General features: G+C 35.5%; 1 protein-coding gene across 1 annotated transcript in view; it reads left to right on the top strand.

Moving 5' to 3' along the window:
- DIAPH3 (diaphanous related formin 3) overlaps positions 1-21,794 on the top strand; it is a 542,576-nt gene that overhangs the window by 243,878 nt on the left and 276,904 nt on the right. Inside the window, exons 18-20 of the mRNA XM_082601893.1 lie at positions 9,685-9,780; positions 17,082-17,176; positions 21,435-21,536. Of these exons, the coding sequence (XP_082458019.1) occupies positions 9,685-9,780; positions 17,082-17,176; positions 21,435-21,536 (293 nt within the window). The remainder of the gene's footprint in view (positions 1-9,684; positions 9,781-17,081; positions 17,177-21,434; positions 21,537-21,794) is intronic.

Raw genomic sequence — 21,794 nt, 5'->3', positions numbered from 1 at the left:
AAGAGGCTTTTGGAAATTTCCTGATGGGAGGGACTGGTGGTGGGTAGAGGTGTCTGTTGCTCCGGTGGGCAGAACTCAGTAAAAATGTAATCGCCTCGTCTGCTGATGTGTGGGGCAGGTTCCCTTCCCTGTTGGTTGTTCCGCCTGAGGCTACCCAGCCCTGGAGCCTACCCGCGCTCTTTGTTGAGGCTAATGGTGGACTCTGGGCAGGCTCACACCAAGAAGTATTTTCCAGAACTTCTGCTGCCAGTGTTCTTGTCCCTTGGTGAGCCACAGCCACCCCCCCCGCCTCTGCAGAAGACCTTCAAACACTAGCAGGTAGGTCTGGTGCAGTCTCCTGTGGGGTCACTGCTCATTCCTCTGGGTCCTGATGCGCACACTACATTTTGTGTGCCCTGAGTGGAGTCTCTGTTTCACCTAGTCGTGCCGAAGTCCTGCAGTCAGATCCCGCTAGCCTTCAAAGTCTTATTCTCTAGGAATTCCTCCTCACGTTGCCAGACCCCCAGGTTGGGAAGCATGACGTGTGGCTCAGAACCTTCACTCCAGTGGGTGGTCTTCTGTGGTATAAGTTTTCTCCGGTTTGTGAGTCACCCACCCAGCAGTTATGCAATTTGATTTTATTGTGATGCAATTTGATTTTATTGTGATTTGATTGTGATATTTTATTCTGTTTATTCCTACAATCTCATTGCAGCTTCTCCTTTGTCTTTCCATGTGGGGTGTCTTTTTTGGTGAGTTCCAGTGTCTTCCTGTCGATGATTGTTCAGCAGTTAGTTGTGATTCTGGTGTTCTTGAAGAGGGAGTGAGAGCATCGACCTTTTCCCTATTTAATATGGCATTGCTTTATATCTGTCAGTTAATATAATTTATTGTTACTTTTTCTATGCCCAGGTTACTTAGCACTGTGTGTACAAATACTAATAAGTTGACTTATTAAGTCTTTCCATTCTACAGCATGCTAGATATCCTGAATTACCTGTGTCCTCATTTGGACTTAATCCTTCTTTTAAATTAGGAATGTACACTGTGTTCTCTTTCTTTTCATAATAGGGTTCTTTTCCCCTTCAGTTGATTCTTTTGTGTATGGATTAGCATGTCATACATTAACTCTTATTCTGTGCTTTGTAATTTCTTTAGCAGAGGTATATTTCTACTTTCTAATATCATCAGAGGATATATGGGAGTAGCTTGTACTGGCAAAAACAATAGTTAGAAAAATTATTTTTTATGAATACACATATTATTCCATGACTGGGAAACAGCCACATTCAGAAATAATTCATAGGGGTGGGTTCTAGAAACATTCCTTATAGTGGGGAGATTTTGAGGATACAATTTAGGGATGTTTTTATAAGAAGTTGTGATGAGCCAAGAAAGATCATGTGAGAATGGGCTTCATTCTCTGGTAGCTGAGTGATTCCTTTTACTTTCTTCCCTCATACCTATGGTTTATTCAATCAAAACTCATCTCAATTTGTAACTAATTTAATTAAAACAATTAACACTAAGATATACATGATAAATAGGCTTAACTGTCCTAGGGTTATTTTTCACCCCAGCAAAGCTTGTTAAGTTAAAAAAAGTTGTTGAATATGTGATTTTGAAGGGTGTTGATAATTTTATTTGGTTTGAACTCCTGTTTTTCTGCTATCTATGTCTTTGGTCATGAAGGGGTGTTTACACACAAGGGAACCTGAAGAAAGTGGTTCTTTTAGTTTGTAGTGGTAATACTTTTGAGATGAGCAATATTGCTAATTTCTGTGGTTGCAAAGGTCCTTAGAGATCAAGTAGTTTCTATAACAGTTTGTTTTGATCAGCTTGTTTTTTCATATAGGAAAAAGAGATCTAGAAAAGAAATTGCTTTTAGTTAAGTATATAGAAATCATGTGATCATTTCGAAGTATATGTTTTAAGTTTTTTATAAAGTGCATTCTCAATGCCTTAATAATCCTTTTGTACATCGTTAAAAAAAAATCTAGCTACACCTCTAGTTCAAGGCTTGTTAAATAGTGAAATCCTTTTCCCTTATCCATATAGGACTTGAGTTATAGAGAAAAAGTCCTTCAAGAAAAGATGTTTTATACCCTTGTCTTCTAATCATATAGAGAAATGTGCATTTATTTGCTATACTTTTGATCGTTACTGGTGTTGAAATCATCTATTCCATAAGATTTTATTTAGTGCTTCAACTAGTCTTCTTATATACTATATAATTCTTAGCCTTGGGTTGCCAAACAGACATCTTTTTGCTAGTAAAATGCTCTGATTAGTTATGGCAGTCATATATTAATATTTGAGTAAAAAAATAATCTGTTTCTGCCCTATTTATTTTCTTTGCAGTTAGGCACATAGCCATTTATTTTTGTGCCTAGAAATATTAAAACTGGGTTTGACAGATCAGATATGACTAAAGCTATTTATACAATTATAGTTTTCAGTACCAACGTGTTTACTTTGATATTTTGCCAAGGGGATAGTGCCAACTTAAAAAATGCTAATTTATTCCAAGTTTTCACTTTTTTCTATGTATTTTGTATCTTCTGTCTTTGAGCTGCCTAAATGTTCCTTGAAACCATATCGTCCTATCACAACTCCAGCAGTACTAACTCTCAGAAATCTGCTTTCTTTTCTCAGCCATACACCTGTTCTCAATACCACCCCTAAGACTCCCAGGTCTGTTCCGTTCACCCCATGTAGCTGAATAACTGAGCCTCATCCAAAGGGAGCCACCATGTGAGAGTAGTGATGGGTGAATTCTGAACTTTACCTTTGGAAGTATAGTTTTTTTCCATAACTTTAAATTCTGCTCATTGTGTTCAGGAGACCAAGCATTTCTCTTCCTTCCCCAGGTCCACTCACTGCCTCACCTACTCTCCCAGTGAACATGTGCAGCAAGGGAAAATTCCATTACCTGAAAAAGCAACACTTGGGGAGTTAACTTCCTCTTATGAGCTTGGTTGCAGACTGTTTTCCTGCTGCAGATTCCCTGCCCCAGAGCTGCTCTGGGCCTGTGATGCAGCGGTCAGTGTTCTTGTCTGGGATCTGGTGACAGCCGAGGCCTTTGTGTGACCTCGGGCAAGTAACTCATATTTTCTCTACTTAGGTTTCCTCGCTGATAGATGAGGTAGTTAAACTTCATATTCAAGGGCTGTTTGCTTCTAAATTTCGGCCCAATAAATTTTTGATACTCTTTATTGGCCTCTTAGAACCTCAGTAGTTAGAAAAGTCAGGAAGAAAAACAACCACAATTGTGCAAATAATCTCTAGTTTATAGCTCTCTCCCTGCCCCCACCTTTCACCCCATTTGAAGATTGTGGTAGGCCTCAGTTTTCATTTCCTAATCATATGATTTATGTTCGCTTTATTTCTGTAGTTGAGATGATTTTTATTGGCTTCTTTCAGTGTCATAGAGAATGGTTATTTAATCATTCAGTCACTTCCTTTTATCCTCTGAAGGCTAGTGCTATAATAATCTAATGAACAAAAAAAGGTAATTTATTTTAAACATATAACATGTAAAATTTAATAGCACTTGTACTAAATGAAAACCAGAAAAAAATTAAAATGCTTAGTATTTTAAAAACATTGTCATAAGATAGTTACCCAGGAAGCTCTGACAAAAATAGAATAAAAAATCATTAGTCACATTTACTGATTTAAAATACTCAACTGTGGAAAGAGAAACTATAGTATTTACTACATTTTTTGCTTCTACTAGCTACTCACACATTTAGAATTGTGAGAATTGTGCATATTCTAGAATTGTTTGCAGTGGTTAATGAACTGTAAAATTTATGTGGAATCCTGTTCCTAGAAAAAGGTCACATTTTTAATCAATCTGATTAGAAAATAATGGAAAATGAACTAGAGTAAGATGTATAACCATGTACCATGGAACTGTGATATTTAGTGGAAAATTTAGTATGAAAGAAAAGATTTTGAAAGGAGATTCTTTATATAATTTTGCTGCTATTTTTGAAACTTTGAAAATAGGAAAAGAATAAAGAGAAAATGTAATTAAAAAAAGACTTTTTCAGTTTATGGCTCTCGGCAACAAAGAGTTTTGTCATCTTTGACTTCTTTCTGACATAAAACCCTCATGAAATGCGGCATATGCTGTGTTAGTGATCAGAACCATTCTTGAACAGGATTAATCTTCTCTCGGAAAAATGTAGCCTTACTCAACATCTCTAGGAAGTAAGGTTAAACACGGACTTCTAATGGCAGAAAAGCTAGATCACAAGTACAGATGGCACTAATAATCTGATTTTATGACTCATACTTGAGGAGAGCTAGTCTTTTAGTGAAAATGTATTGGTACTGGGTTTAGAATAGTAACTCCACCAGTGGATGGGATGAGTCTAAAATGTGCTCGCCTCTGAGCTCTTGAGCTGTGGTCAGGCACTCTGTTTCTTATCCCTTATTTCTCTGTCACTGCAGAGGCAGGGGATGGTTTCAGGAATGTAATGATCATTTCACTTCATTCTCACAAGTCCTTAGAGGGTCAGTGTCTCCAGGTGAGGGATGTAAGCTACAGTGGACTGTATCTGGTACTCTGTGGGGCCAGGATGGCAGAACGTGGCATTGAGATTCCAAACCCGAGTTCCCTGCAGGAGCCTGCACTCTCCTGGCTAATATTCCATAGAGATACTGTCAGCATGGGAAACTGAAATAGGATTTTGTGAAAAAATTTCATTCCCGCTAAACAGCCTCCTTTATTCTTATTCCTCTTTAATGCATCCCTGTTGTTGTCAACATGTATATCCTGATTTATCAGTGACCTTTGCATAAACATTTTCACTGGTTTTAACTCTGATTTGAGGCAGTCCATTATCTGGCTGTATTTTTTCCCCAGAAGTACTTTTCATTATTTCTCAGTATGAAAGATTTTAACCAAATCAGTCTGTTTGGATAATAAACTGATTATCTGGTTTCATCATATCTACATAAGTGTATTTCTACCTTGTTTTTTTTTTTTTTTTTGAATCTTGTTTTCTATCTTAGAAAACTCTGCTTCTTCCTCCCTTTACCCTATTTCCATTCCATCCTTCCCCAGCCATCCTTTGACTATATGGAGCAGAGAAGAGAGGAGAAAGCCATGATTTCATTGCATTATGGGTATGCTGATACATTAAACTCAATAAGAGTCTAATTTGTCATTTTTATAAAAACGCAGAATTGGTTAAAATTGCTTCAGTTTCTGATTTGCAGGTTAAAGTGGTCAAGATTGCTAGATAAACTTTTTTCTTTTCTTAATGTGACACCTAACATATTTTACAACTAGTGGAAAGAATATTGGAGGCAAAGTATAGTGACCCTTATTCTTTTATCAGATCTGTTGCTTTTAAAGCTACTTACCTTAAGCATTATCTTTCTCATCATGATTATGATGATGATGATAGTAGTCGCAGAAATAGTATTACTCTTATGAGAATTATATAAGCAAGTGCAACAGAAAGTGTTCAGTGTAATGCCTAGTAGGTGTTCAGTCAATATTATTTAAAATTTAAGGTTATTCATTTCTTTGACTTTTTTCTTTACGTAGACCAGAAAATGTTTCAGAATGTGGCAGGTTACTGCTGTTGAGAGATAAACTGATTTTTAAAAACTTAGAATCAGCCTTTTTCTTGAGGATAAAGATAGGAAAATAAAATGTATACATTTTCTAAAGAGTAAAGGATTGCCATTTGGTCAGGTTGAGGAAAGGAAGTTCACTAATAAAATGTTTACTCGCCTTCATCTGAAAATGTTAACCAGTGTAACAAGACAAGGAAAAGATTTCAACACTAGGAATAAGGAGACAAATGTGTCATTATTTGCTGATACCTGGAGAACCTGTGACAGTCAGTAGAATAATTATTAGGACTGATACCTGTATCACTGTTTCAGGTTTCTCTTCTGTACATTCAGCTACCTCTTGTACATGACCATGTGGAGATAAAAGAGCTCCTCAAACTACACATGTTTAAAACTGGACTACGTCAAAACTGTTCCCCATTTGTTGCTGAATTAAATAAAGAACACCATCATCATCTGCCTGGTTACTTAAACCCTTCTTTCTCCTTTAGTCTGCAGGTACATACATACCTACAGACATATACTGAGCTTCTGCTATGTTCCAGGCTTGGTACTCAGTATACAACAGTGAACAAAGTTCCTGCCTCTAACAACTTGCTTTCTAATGGGGGGAGAGAGACAGTATCAGATTTATGATATGTGAGGAGTAAGTGCTTTGGAGGAGAAAAAAGGCAGAGTGATGGTGATAGAGAATACTGGGCAGGGGTCGGGGTGCTATTCTTCATAAGGAAGTGAGAGAAGTAAACCTTTTCTGTTAAGGTTTAACAGGAGTCTTTTGCTGCATTGTGGTGAAGAGACTGCAGTTGGTCAAGCTTGGAAATAGGGAGACTAGTTAGAAAGCAATTGCGATCCAGGTGAGAAAGGATGGTAGCCACAAGCAGGGGAGTATAGTAGCCCCTGCTTATTTTAGTGAATATTAAATTTTAAATTTAATATTAAATTTTAGTGAATATTTTAGAGTTAGAATTGATGGGGTTCACTGATGCACTAAATGTAGTTTTGGGTTAATGGAAAGAGGATGACTTCAAGCTTTGTGACTTGAGCAATTGCAATAACAGCATTCCCATTTCTAAGATGAGGGAAATTCCAGGAAGAGCAGCATGGAGGTGTGTGAATGTGGGTTTTGGACACGTGAAGTTGAAGGTGCCCATTAGACATCCAAGTAGAGGTATGAGAGTAGGCAGTTGGATAGTCAAGTTGGAACTCTGGAGATGGGTCTGGACTGGATTTTGCTTTGAGGGCTCATCCATTCTCTCCATCCTGGTGGTCTGGGTGAGGTCCCATTTTTTTCTCATTTAGATTACTACAACTCCCTTCTGTCTTGCCCATCTACCATTATTTTTGCCACTCTTCCAATACACCTTCAGTAGGCTGAGTTTTTTCTAAAATGCAGTTCTTTTGATGTCTCTCTCATATTTAAGCCTTCACTGGCTCCACATTGCTCTGAGGGTAAAAGCCAGAATTCTTATCATGGCTTAAAAGGTCTTGCATGATCTGGTGTCTGATTAATTTCTGGTGTCATTTATTTACACCTAATATTCTTTGCTCTTATTCTTCTTTTTTAAAAATTAATTAATTAATTAATTAATTAATTTTTGGCTGTGTTTGGTCTTCGATGCTGCGTGCGGGCTTTCTCTAGTTGCGGTGAACTGGTGCTACTCTTCGTTGTGGCGTGCGGGCTTCTCATTGTGGTGGCTTCTCTTATTGCGGAGTACGGGCTATAGGCACGGGGCTTCAGTAGTTGTGGCACACAGGCTCAGTAGTTATGGCTTGCGGGCTCTAGAGCACAGGCTCAGTAGCTGTGGCGCATGCACTTAGTTGCTCTGTGGCATGTGGGATCTTCCTGGACCAGGGATCGAACCCGAGTCCCCTTCATTGGTAGGCAGATTCTTAACCACTGCACTGCCAAGGAAGTCCAGCTCTTATTATTATTTTTTTTTCCTGTGGTATGCGGGCCTCTCACTGTTGTGGCCTCTCCCGTTGCAGAGCACAGGCTCCGGACGTGCAGGCCCAGTGGCCATGGCTCATGGGCCTAGCCGCTTTGCGGCATGTGGGATCCTCCCGGACCGGGGCATGAACCCGCGTCCCCTGCATCGGCAGGTGGACTCTCAACCACTGCGCCACCAGGGAAGACCCCAGATCTTATTATTCTTAATTCTTTCTGTGCCTTTCAAGTTCTTGCAGAACCTGAAACACTATCCTCCGTTACCTGTGTCCTTCCTTCCCGCACCCTAAACCTTTCCCACCTGGCTAACTTCTTTTCGCTTTCTAGCTTATGCTTAGATATCATTCATTCCATGAAGACTGTCTCTGGCAAGTATGGGTTAATTTTCTTTAATATCCTGTGGTTCTTACCCAAACAGTGAAGATATATCTATGTACTGTAACTGCCATTTACTTTGCAGTCCTCTCGATTGGTCCTTAAATTCTTTGAGGCCAAGACATCTCCATTTTGTCTAACATGGTCTTTTTTAGTTGGTGCTTAATATATACTTCTTACTTGAATGAAAGAATAAATAAGTAAAGTGAATGATTATAAAACATATATGCAAAATTCAGCAGTTTCTGTATTCCAGCAGTAACTAGTTGCATAGTATAGTGGGGAAATTTAGAATTAATCAGTACCCCCTAGGAGTATAATAGGAGTGTAATAGACATACTTAGGATACCTAACACTAACAATAAATATACAGGATGCCTATGCAGAGTGCTGTGTTAAGTTGAAAAGTTATAGACACATGTCATGTTCATGATTAGGAAGTTTAGAAATTGTCAACATATCAAATTTGCCTGAATCTGTTTACAAATGCCTTGCAATTCAAATACAATTCAAGTGGATTTTATTTTTGGAACTTTGGAATTACTCTAAGGTTCCTGTGGAAAAATAAATGAGAAAAGTGAAGCAAGTTTAGAAAAGGAAGAAAAGTAATTTGAACAGCCAATTATATAGTAAGATATATCATAAATCCTATAGTGCTTAAGACAAAATGATAATAGCACAAGAGTAGTACATGGAACAAAGTATCAGAATTAGAAGTCCAGGAAAACACATAGAATAAAAGTGTAATATAAAATCAGTTGAGAAAGATGGTTGATTATTCATAAAATTATAGATAATTAGTTAATAAATATTTTGAAAAGTATAAAATTTGATCCCTATTTCACACTATGTACCTAAACATGTAATTATAATGCTTTTCTGATATACAAAGAATTTAATTATAATGTGCTATCTTGTATATGAAGACTGTTTTCAAGGTTATTCTTCCTCAACATTAGTGATTTATTTGTACGTATCTAACTAAACAATTTGATCCGTTGTTCTTTGTTATCAAGATCCTAATTTTGTAAAGATGACTTACTTTCATCAGAAGTGCTGTCAACGTATGCAAATGAGAGGAGAGGAAAGATGACAGGATCACTTTATTGGTTACAACTGTTAACCTTGACTGTCATGTGCTGTGCTATAATCACAGTTCATATATTGTTGTTTAGCATGATGTATTTATTCTCTTACTTATTTTTTAGCAAAGACAGAGAGGTTAAATGCATTTGCTGAGTTTTAAAAGCTCAGATAAAGTAGGTTGATTATGAAAATTTGAATATTTTTCAAAGACTTGGAAAACAAATTGTAAACATTCTACTCTTCGAGTTTTATATGAGCTGTCTTTTTAAATGAACAAGGTGTATCAAACGTAAAACAGCTGGGTGTTTGTCTTTGTTTGGCACTCTTAAAGCTAACTCCTTAACCTATCCTAAGTGTAATACATTTACTTTTATAATTGTGTACTGTACATTGTTCAAATGAGCTAACTGTACTTATTCTGCACCTGATAGCATTGGTTTCCATAGTGCACATCAGCTTTGTTTTTGTTTTTGCTGTTTAGACCTCTAAATATTTACTCTTAGTAGTTTTTCTAGGGAAAGAGCCGCCACCCCCTATCTGAAATAGTTTACGTCTTGGGATATCTATTATTCTATTATTTTTATAACTGATTTAAACAGTTTATGTCTTTTTTTAGATTCTTTTATGACAGAGTTCATATCCTGTCTTTTGGCATTTGAGTGCCTACCACCGTTAACATGGATCTCTCCTTGGTTTTACAGAGAGAAGAGAAGAGGAAGATTTGGAAGTGAAGAAGGCTATTAAGAAAAGAATTAAAGAACTTAAATTTCTAGATTCTAAAGTTGCCCAGAACCTTTGTAAGTATCAGATTTCAATACAATTAAATTAGTGAAACACACCACTGAACACACTGGTTCCTTTAAATTATTTCATTTTCTTTTTGACTTGCTTTTCATTTTATGTTAATTTTATTATTATCATTTATAATAAATTCAAAGATAATTTTCCTTTCCTTTAGGTAAATTATGAGTTAAATTCTTCAAAAGATTAATGCATATTAGAAGATAAAACTAAGAAAGGGAAATATATTTCCCGTAACTGAAAAGAGACCTACTGTTTAAAGTCTTTCTTTTAAGTATAACAGTAAAGAATTATGGAATTTAGGTGATGACATAATATTTTGAAAAATATTGGCAGTGAATTATTTCTTCTATACCGCTGACTCTCTATTATTTGTGATACTTGATCACACACAAAGGAGGTTGAAATGTTAACAGAAATAAGGATGATGATTAAAATGAATTCTGTTGTCCCATCTGAGCAGTTCAAAGCCTTTCCTCAAAAGTACTGACTGGGAATATTTTAGATTTAATTATTGTTAGAGGAGCTAAATTCTTAGTATTGAATTGTTTTCCTGACTGAATTATTGTGGGAGAAGAGGGCAAATAGTTTTGCCTCTGACTGATTTCTAACTGCATCTTAAATGCATCAAAGATAGTTCTATTTGGAACTGAGATAGTATGATCTGTATATATTACTTTTCTGATGCTATAAGAGGATAAAATGTGGAGAGTCTAGAGGCATGAGGAGCTAACATGGCTTTCAGTCTGCTTTTCAGTGATTACATTCCTCACGTGAGCTTTTTGAAAGTATTGGGACAAAACAATTCTTGATGAGAGGATAAAGATCCATGCTATTGATTAAAGAAGGAGTTAAGTTAGTGTACAGAGAAGGCAGAGTTGAAATTCCTTTTGTGAAAGGTTTGGAACCCTCTTGCTTTGCAACTCATTACGGCAGAGGGCCATCTCTTTTCTGCAGTGTAAGCCTGACAGAATCCCCATGGGTAGTGTGCAGACATTAATGCTATTGGCCAATACACAGTTTTCTATTTCTGGGCACATACCTGCCCCTTTCAAGTTAGGTGGTACCATGTGACTTGCTTGGGCCAATGAAAATATCAGTGGGGATGAGGTAACTTTTGTGTGGAAGCATTAATTGCTGATGGGAGCAGCACCAGTGCTCTCTGCCCCGCACCCAGAGTGGTGTTCATCATCCTGATATGAGGATGATAAGTAAAAGAGCCTGTCTTCCTGGTGTGTGATGGACATGTAGTCTGAATTAGAAATATGTTTTGCAGGGGAGGTTACACCAGTGAAATTTTGGGGTTTGTTATGTGATACAGATATTTCAGGGAATTTCCCTCTTAAAGGAACATTGTCTCTGTTAAAAGCATTAGTAACTTAGATAATGTCAGAAAGTTCTATACTCTGTGATTTGAAAGATAATTTTTGTCTTTAAAAATGTTTATGACCTGCTTTACAAATTGTCATGTTAGGTAGGTGTCCTAAAGAAATATCATTTTGAGTATAATTCTTTTTAGATGGGTTAGCCATGATAAGGTAGCCTAAATAGCCATCTCAAAGTTGAATAATTGACTTGTTGAATAGGGGTCTACTTACATATTACACACATGTGCTAAATGGGATTTCAAATTTAATTGTAATAGCTGATGTGCTAGTTCTGTATTTGGCTCTTTAACCTTTACTACAGTCTCATCATGTAGGTAGTAGTACTGACATTGTAAGTAGGGTATCTGGTGGGTGTAGCAGTTCAGTGACTTGAAAATGATTGCTGATTTTGAAAATGGCCAGTAGGTATAGGGCATATTTATTCCTGTTTAGAGATAACAAAATTATATTATCATAAAGAAGGATATTGTCTGGGTTGCTGTAGCTAGAGCATTTGTATCCATTCATTTAATTGTTATACATGTTTTAAAGTATAAGATCAAAAGGTCAGAATTCATACCAGGTCATTATATTATGAGGTAATGCATCTCAGATTATTCTTACCCTCTCTGATTGTAGCAAGTGTTATGATTTAAGCTTTAAGAAGTTTAGCAGCCTATAATCTTTACTGTAATTATAGTCTGATTCACAGCTGGTTTTTGTCTAGGAAATTCAGAGTCTTCTGAGATACTGAATTCTGAGAAGAGTCTTGTGATGGTGACAAGACTCTATCATATCACTTAGAAATCTAAGATACTTTCTCTTAGATTTCCCTTAACTGAAATATTTCACAGAGTTTTGAGGAAAGGATCTAAAATCCACAGATTTATTTACCTATTTATTTAAAGGTGGGTTGGGATCCCTATATTTTGAGTTTGTAAAGGTTTTGGCAGACTCTGGGCTCAGTGTAAAAGAGAGAATTCTAGCCATTCTAGGATCAAGAGATGGCTCAGGAGTTTTACAAGGTTCATATGCTTTACCAGATTTTTTGGAGTGCGTAGCAGAGCTATAAAGGGAGGAACCCTGAAACCTAGGAATTAATGTAAAGGTTTAAATATTTATAAGTTCCCTTGCAGAAAACATGTGTGACTGGTTCCAAAATCCGCACACTTTACACTCCTTCACTGCATTCAAAGCTTCCCACTGGGATCAATATAATCACATTTTGAAGGATAAAATGCATGTTAGTACAGAGATTCAGTTTAATGGATATTTTTTAAGCTTTAAATGAGTATCTCATTATTCTCAATAACTTAAAAAAATTTTTTTAAAGGTCTATGCTTGTTTTCTTATTTGTGTTATGCATTAGGCCATTTTCAACTCTTCTGTAGTTTATTTGCCCTTAGTTATAGCAAATGTTTTCCCTAAAACTTATTCATAAACTATAAAAAAACATAGTTCAATCTTTATAAATATATCTGTTTAATATATATGTTAATTATGGAATAATACCTGAAAGTAGTGGATGAATTACAAATATAGAAGAAAGTTAAGGAATAAGTTACATCTGTCTGCAAAGTAGATTTTTTTATTCACATTTAATTTTTTCTTTCATGTATTATTGTATGTTGTTAAACATGTATTATTAATTATACATTATGTTATTTATGTTTATATAATTACATAATTGTATAAGTGAGATCATATAGTTGTTTTATTTGCAAAGTTAGGGGGTCCCCAAGACTACCTTCACTTCTGACACCAGTTGCAAATTTTGGGGGTCCCCAAGACCACTCTGAAGTTTGATAATTTGTTAGAAGGACTCACAAAATTGACTGAAAGCTGTTTTACTCATGGTTATAGTTTATTATAGCAAAATGGTACAGATTAAAACTGTCAAAGGGAAGAGGCATGTGGGGCAGAGTCCAGGAGAGTTGTAAGCATAAAGTTTGTAGTTGTCCTCTCCCAGTGGAGCCATGGACAGTAGTAGCTTCTCCCAGCAACGATGTGTGACAGTTCTCACAGATTATTGCCAATAGAGATGCTCACCCTAGCCTTGGTGTTCAGAGTTTTTACTGGGTCTTGATTCTAGCTGAACCCCCATATGATGGCCTTAGTTCCCAGCCCCTCCACAGTTCAAGCTAATATTGTATGACCCAAAGCCCCCACCATAAATCACATTATTAGCATAGACTGTCTGGTGTGGTCCAGTGAATGCCCCCAGTAAACAAAGACACTCTGATCACACAGGGCATTCCAAGGGCTTACAGAGTACCTCATATGAGCCAGACCTTACTTGGGTAAACTTGATCCTTTACCACACAGTATGTCACCTTTTTCCAAAACTTAACCCTTTACCACACAGTATGTCACCTTTTTCCACCAGATTCATTTTGTTTTCATATCATTCATTTAAATTTGTTTTAAATGTATTGTTATGACATATTATACATACGAGAGAATATATAAAATGCATGATATATAAATCAAACATTCATACCTAAAGAAATGGAACATTACTAATACTTAGGGACTTATATATGACCCTCTCTAATCTTATCCCCCTTCCTGTGAGAAGTAACCTTATCCTGAATCTTGAGTTAAATATTCCCTTCCTTTTTTCTCTACAGTTTTACCAACCACATACATGTTCCTAAACAATAAGTTGTTGGTTTTGACTAATATTGAATATTACATGTATAAAATCATACCATGTTAATGCATCTAGCTGCAGTGTATTCATTTTCATTGCAGTTTAGTGTGTATAACATTCTTTGAATATTATACTTTATTTCATTCGACCTCTGGGTTGTTTCCTACTTTTGGTGATACTAAGGGTGTGGCATACTATAGTTCTCAGGCTAAATGTCATCCATTGCCTGTTTTTTTAAACAGGTTTTATTGGAACTTAGCCAGGGCCGTCTTTTACATATTATCTATGGCTGCTTTTGGGCTGCAATAGCAGAGTTGAGTAGTTGTGACAGACTGTATAGCTCACAAAACCTAAAATATTTACCATGTAGCCGTTTACAGAAAAAGTTTGGCTTTTCTCTAAGTATACCTCTACCCTAAGTATATACCTATTCTGCATTCGTACCAATTTTCTCTTCCAGTATCAAAGCTTGAGTGATCCCACTGTACAAACTCTCCCATGCTTGGTGTTTTACAAGAAGCTAATGTAGCTTTAAAGAAAAAATTCTGTTTAGGGCTTGTGGAGCCTCCTTGTTCTGATGATTTGTCTCTCTCTAAAATTCTGGAAAATGACATTTTCTCTTTAAATATGCTTCTTCCCTGGTGTGTGTGTGTGTGTGTGTGCGCGCATGCGTGTGTGTATGTGCATGTGTTCCTTTTGGAACTCCAAGAAGACATTTTTAGGTGTCCTTACTCATCTTCTGTGTCTCTTAACCTAGTACTTTTCCATCTCTTTGTCTTTGTGTTTTGGGTAGCTTCTCTGCCTATGTCACCAATTTTCTCTTTATCTGATGTCTAATCCATGTGACTTTTCCATTTCAGTAGCTAAATATATATATTTTTATTTTTAAAGTTTTTTTTTCTCCCTCAAATCTTTGTTTCTCTTTAATAATGTTCTTCTCTTTCCTGTCCAGTGTTTCAAACTTTTCTTTCATTTCTTTAAGTAATTATTTCATTTTCTCCAGGATTTCTATTTTCCTTTCTTTCACTACAGCTCAGAAATAGATTTAAGGTTAAGATACAAAATAACTTTTAAAAAATACTTCAAGGTTCTCTGTCCACTTTGCCATGCTGCCTGAAATACAAAACTATAATTTCTTTCTCTCAGTTACTATATTATGCCTTGGTATAATTCTTTCCTTTTAATCTTTCTATTTAACATTATAACCTTTTTTTATGTTTTGTTATTGTGTCCATGGTTAGGTTTCTTGAGTAGAATTTACTGTCTCTCAAAGGGAATTTTAAGGATTCTGATTAATCTTACTATCTTTCTAAGTTTGCAATACAGGTACTATCTTAACAATTTGCCTTCTCAATTTGCTTACTTCTGATGTTTAGCATATTATATATTATTGTTTTGTAACTTTTTTCTTATTCCTTTGAGTTTTCATACATTTTTCTCATTTTCCTATTTGGACCTCATTGTATTCTAAATGAAGTGGGAGAAAGCCCTCTGAATTTTGAGGCAGGTTCATCCCCCCAATTTCCTTGCTTTTTAATTGTTTAAAGCACTTTTAATTGTTTTAGTGTTTTCTTTTTATTTTGTCAGATATCAATCTTTTCATATGTTTTTCACTGATTTTTATGATTAAGAAGTTCTTCTCTAACCATAAATGAGCTAATTTGCCATGCTAAATTTCTTTTAGTATTCCTATTTGTTAATATTTATATTTAATCCTACAATCATATGCAGCTTGTTTTATACATGATGTACAGATTTAGATTTTATTCCCTCTCTATCAATTATTCATTGATTATCTCTTTGAGATCATATTATTATTATATATAATCATATATATTATATTATATTTTTGTGCTTTCTAATGTCTATAATGGGGTTATCCTTTTATAATTCCACTAATCTCTATCTTTTACAATATCATTTAGCTCCTTTCCTCCATCTTATTCTTGGGATATTGAGGATTATACACATTTATAACTTCTAGCACTATTATCCCACATTTATGACTGTGTGAGTTCAAAATGTGTGAATGAAGCTGATGATAAGAACACAGATGGGGCTTCCCTGGTGGCGCAGTGGTTGAGAGTCCGCCTGCCGATGCAGGGGATACGGGTTCGTGCCCCGGTCTGGGAAGATCCCACATGCCGCAGAGCAGCTGGGCCCGTGAGCCATGGCCGCTGAGCCTGCGCGTCCGGAGCCTGTGCTCCGCAACGGGAGAGGCCACAACAGTGAGAGGCCCGCATAACGCAAAAAAAAAAAAAAAAAAAAAGAACACAGATGGTGCTCTCGTTGTTCGCCTGTAGTTGATCCATGGTATCCTCAGGAATACAGCCTTACTCCAAGAAAGACCATGTTTTCTCTATTTATGTAAAATAGTGTTTTTATATGAAAATAGCTACAAATAAAATGATATGTTTGGTATATAAAACAAAGTAGTAGGTAGTGGTAGCAAGGTCTGAGTGTGTTCAAGAAGTGACATCTGTTACTGGACAGAAGAAACAATAATACTAGTAGAATAAGGGGGGAAACAGTAAAAGCATTAAATCTAATGCTATGAAAATATTCTTATATACTTTTGAGATCACTGTGTTTTAACATAAGATGTATGAGGTATAAAAATGTAAATAATGTTGAAATTCTCAGTAATAACATATTAACCCATCTAGTCCATTTGGACAGTTTTCCATTGAAATTTGTGTTGTAATATTGCATATTTAAGCTTTAGTTACATAAAAAAAAGGTATTTCTCTGGCATATTGTCTACAATATTTCTGAACAGTGAAGTGCTATTATAACTTGGAAAAGTGTTAATGCACTGCTTAGCAGTTTTGTTAAAAAAATTTTTTTTCTGAACTATTTAGTAAGGCCAGAAGATATTATGCAGGCTAATAACACATGAGTAGATAAATATTACATGTACATATTGAGGTTTTATGGTTCTTTTCATTACAATGTGATATCTCTATAGTGTTCTAAACATATTTCAGTTTTCTAAAATCACATCAAAATTGGCACCATTCCTATGTTAAGCTAATAACTAAGCATTAAAAATCAACCTCACAACCAGCATAATAATATAGGACTGTTGTTTAAACACTAGTTCTAAAACTGGAGAAGGGTATAAAATGTGCTAATGAAAGTTTCCCCCACAGTAATTATATTAAATAATTAAAATCTCTCACTTTATGAATTATTTTTGATTCTATATATAGAACTATATCTCAAATTATTTTCTTACCTTCTTCATTATGAACCTTTTTTTTCCTCTTCCTCTTAGCAATCTTCCTGAGTTCTTTTCGGGTGCCATATGAGGAAATCAAAATGATGATATTGGAAGTGGATGAAACACGGTTGTCAGAGTCTATGATTCAGGTAAACAAACAGGCAGAGAGCTTAAATTCCAATATTTCATTGCAAGCTTCTCATTAAATAGAAATCTGTAAGTGAAGCAAAATTCTTAAACTAAATCATTCAACTGGAAAATCATTGCTGCATAATTAGTTTGAGCATAACTTCTGCATTGCCAGGAGATAAAGCTCTGCATCTTCTCTTAACTGCAAACTAAATATAATGCTATCAAGTGATTACATTTCAATTATTTCAAATGACTGTTTTTGAAAGGCAAATTGTTTACTTTTACATGTATGTTTATGTTTTTTTTACAGTTAAGACTAGTAATATGCTAATTTAAATTTATTTGTATCATCCTTATAGGATGTGTTTTTCTTGGGCTTATATGTTTTATAAAGGTATATTATTGTTTGGTATAGAAGACTGAGGGAATTTTCTCTTTATTTAGAGTTACCTTGATTAATAACCCTTACTTGAATCTTTTGTGTTCCCATGAATTCTAGAAATTTGTTTGCATGGTATTCTGAATCATTCAGAAGGCTGGAAGATTTTTAAAATATTTTCTACTCACAGGATTATTTAACGAATGCTAGTATGGTTTCAGAATTACTTGCTGAATTCTATACATAAGGTACAGCAATGCATGTCTTGACAGAATTTAAAGTTGGAGAAGCAGACCACAAATCATACAGTGAGAGAACAATATCTTCAGTTTGCTATCTTTTATTCTTATTAGTTAGTGTTAACAACTGTTTAAAAATATTCTAGTTGTTTTAATCCATTGTTAACAACTCATTAAAAATATTCTAGATGTTTTAATCCATCAGTAAGTGGTATCGCTGGAAGTTCTTGGTTTTGTCTGTCCTATATTCTAAGTGTGGTCGTAATATATAATCCCATCAGTGATTTGTGCTGAGTCTCAGACTCAAACTACCTAATTCAACAAACCTTTTTCAAGCATTTTTTTTTCTCTTTACTACATTTTATCTTTATTCCTGTTGATCGTGAATGTGCTTTGTTCTTGAGAGTAGATTTCCAAGTCCCTTCAATAAAATATTTCTACTTAATGCATATGTATTTTTTACAATGTATTTGTTAAATATTTACAGAGTAGCTTTTAAGTTGATTATATGAATATTTTGGATGATCATGTGACTTTTGTTGTTTGAGATGGAAAAAAGTTTGCATTTTAAAATTCATGTCCTAAGAACATTCAGTTCCATATAATTTATTAATATATTAGTTTTCTATTACTGCTTTAACAATTTACCACAAATCTAGTGGCTTACTATAAAACAAATGTATTACATTTTTGTAGAACAGAAGTCTGGTGTGGGCCTTACTGTGCCAAAGTCCAGGTGTCAGCAGACTTGCATTCCTTTCCATAGGCTTCAGAGAAGAGTTCATTTCTTTGTCTTTTCCAGCTCCTCGTGGTTGCCCGCATTCCTTGGCTGGTGGATGCCTCCCTTTAATTTCCAAGCCAGCAATGTTGCAGCTCTCTGTTCCTGTCTTATATAGTCACATCTTCCTCTTACTCTGTTATTCTCTCCCTCTTCCACTTTTAATGACCTTTATGATTACATTGGGCACATTGGATAATCCAGGATAATCTCTCTAGTTTAGGGTCAGCTGATAGCAACTTTAATTCCATCCCAAACCCTAATTCCCTTTGTCATGTAACCTAATATTTCACAGGTTCTGGGGATTAGGTGTGAACCTCTTAGTGGGATTGGGGTGTTATTCTGGTTACCACAATTGCTAAATATAAAACCAATCTTATGAATTTAAAATCCAAAAATTTAGTTTGGACATATGCAAAGTCTTCAAATATTCATTAACAATAAGAATTTTATGCTATTTGAAGTCTTGTTTTTAATTTTTTTTTTTTTCTTTTTTTTTTTTTGCTGTACGCGGGCCTCTCACTGTTGTGGCCTCTCCCGTTGCGGAGCGGGCCTCTCACTGTTGTGGCCTCTCCCGCTGCGGAGCACAGGCTCCGGACGCACAGGCTCAGCGGCCATGGCTCACGGGCCCAGCCACTCCGCGGCATATGGGATCCTCCCAGACCGGGGCACGAACCCGCATCCCCTGCATCGGCAGGCGGACTCTCAACCACTGCGCCACCAGGGAGGCCCTTGTTTTTAATTTTAAAAATACTTTCTAATTGTAAAGTGAAGAACTTGCCTGTTTTGAACAGGGCATGGAAAAAGCATTACTTTCTAATAATCATTATCTTGGTAAGCTTTGTTCATTGTCATGATCTTATTATGGCATATCTAGTTATTTATTGATATATAACAAGATGTCAGTATTGATGTCATCTTTGCATGTTATTTTTCCACCTCATTGTTACCCATTTACCTTTGGCCCATCAGTCTTTAATTAATTAATTAATTAATTAATTTAGCCCGTATTTCATAGTGCTCACCATGTGCAGGGCATGGTGTTAGGCTCAATCGGACATAGACTTTACTTTTCTGGAGTGGCGGGGGAGATGGCTTCATATATAACTATAATACAGGATAAACATGGCTGTGTTGAGATTGTTTTAGAACTAGATAATGTGCTAAGTGTGCATATCTGTGTGTAAGTGTCCTTAAAGGTTGCATATGGCATGTATGTAGAAAAGAGCAGAGGGGTCGTGTGAGGGAAAAGCTGGGTGTGTGGGGGCAACTGAAGAATTGAGTTCGATAGGAGTTAGGATGGGAAATATGATAAAGGGAGAGACAAAGGAAGGTCGGGCCTGTACTCTTCTTACAAATCACAATAGTTTCATTATTTTAGAAAGCAAAAATAATGAAGTGAAAAATTAATGAATTTGTGATGAAAGATTAAAACTTAAGTATATATTAACTAAAAATACTTAAGGGGATATGATGATTATCTGAAAGGATGCTGAAAAAATTCAGAAGCCCAATGTAATAAATAGATCAGATGTCAACTAGAATGATTAAAAGAAAATATTAATAACCAGGTGTTTTGGTCTCAGGCAGTTCTACTAAGGGAAACTTCTGTTTATATGGGAAAATCATATACCTTTATTGTTTTTATTCAGTTTGATAGTATTAATCGTGAATACTTTTTTAGGGATGATCTTAAATTGCCACTTTTTTGTTTGTTTTTGGCCAGTCAATCAAGTTTATGTCCAAAGGTACACAGTGAGTCAAAAACTTGTTCTTTGATCTAACTCTTTGATATGTAACATTCTCTAACATTATTTTTTAACTAATAACACCTTTGGGTTTTTTTTTTTCCCTCCTTAAATATATTCAGCATGATGTAGGGTTAATTATAATTTGTACTTGGCTTTGGGCTTGTACAGAGTTTACTGATGGTGTAATTTGGAATTGTGAGCACCAACCACTCTTTTCTTTCTTAATTTTAATATCAGTATACTAACTCGCTGTAATACTATTATAGTCGATTATATTTTGATACAGAGGATCTATATAGATTTTGTCTAAGGGATGGTTTAACAGAGAAGCGTAATTATATGTATTCCCTTGGTCTTTCTCCATTGGGAGTGTTTCTGTTGTCTAAGTGTGTGGCTTGGGAAAGGCTGTGCGTGGACAAAGGAGCCAGAACAACCAAATGAACCTGTGGTTTCTGGGCTGCAGATGATATAGGCAAAGGGCTGTTACAGTCACGTCACTTAAGTTCTCTCTATATGCTTTCATCTGCAAGGTGTATCATTCTGTGTCTTCAATGACTTTTCAAATTTTCTTTCACATCAGAAAAGTTACTTTGTTTTAGAGATATCTTCATTTTTATTATTAAAACTGTAATCATATTGGTTAAATCTTGCAAATGTTGCCATTACAATTCCCTTGATTTCTTTTCCATTCTTTCCCTTGCCTATTAGTAGCAATATGATGATTTCTTTTATCCCTGTGAGTGAAGTGCTAAAATATGTTTGGCTTTGCCTGAAATTTCTGACATTAATTCCCTAAAGCTGAAATGTAATTGATCACATTTATCCAGGTGAGAAAGCTGTTCCTTTGGTATAGGTTGAATTCTTCTTTCTCCAATATATAGCTAATCAAATAAACATTCAGTAGTACTTGATTTGAATATATAATAACCCTGGATAGAGAAGAGGAAAATTGGTTGCTTTCAAGATGCAGAGAATGTAGCTTAAGGTGTAATATTAGGGAGGTAACCTAGAAATAAAACTAAAGATTAACTTCTTCAATGATTTCCTTCCCATAGTTTATTAGAAATTTTTCCTAGAATTTAAGAGGCACATTTAGTGAAGATATTTTCTTTTGGTTTTAATTTTTAGAACTTAATGAAGCATCTTCCTGATCAAAAACAGTTAAATTCACTGTCTCAGTTCAAGAGTGACTATAACAACTTATGTGAACCTGAGCAGTTTGCTGTTGTGGTAAGTACTGTCTCTCAGTGTCAGCTCTCTTTGGAGGTGATTTTTATACTGTGCGAAAACAGAGAAAAGGAAATGTAAGGCTTTTCACATCGTCATTGCTCAAAAACATTTAATGTCCATCTTGCATTTTTTTTAAACCTGAGGATATTTATGGGAAATTATCTTGATTTTAAACTATATATTGAAATTCTAGCCGAAAATGAAGTCCAAGGATTTTTTTCAAAAGCATAAACATGATTTTTTTTAAGTTCTCTCTTT

Source organism: Mesoplodon mirus (genome assembly GCF_964341445.2).
Source record: "Mesoplodon mirus genome assembly, chromosome: 17".
NCBI lineage: Eukaryota > Metazoa > Chordata > Mammalia > Artiodactyla > Ziphiidae > Mesoplodon > Mesoplodon mirus.
This window is presented reverse-complemented; position numbering and strand designations above follow the sequence as displayed.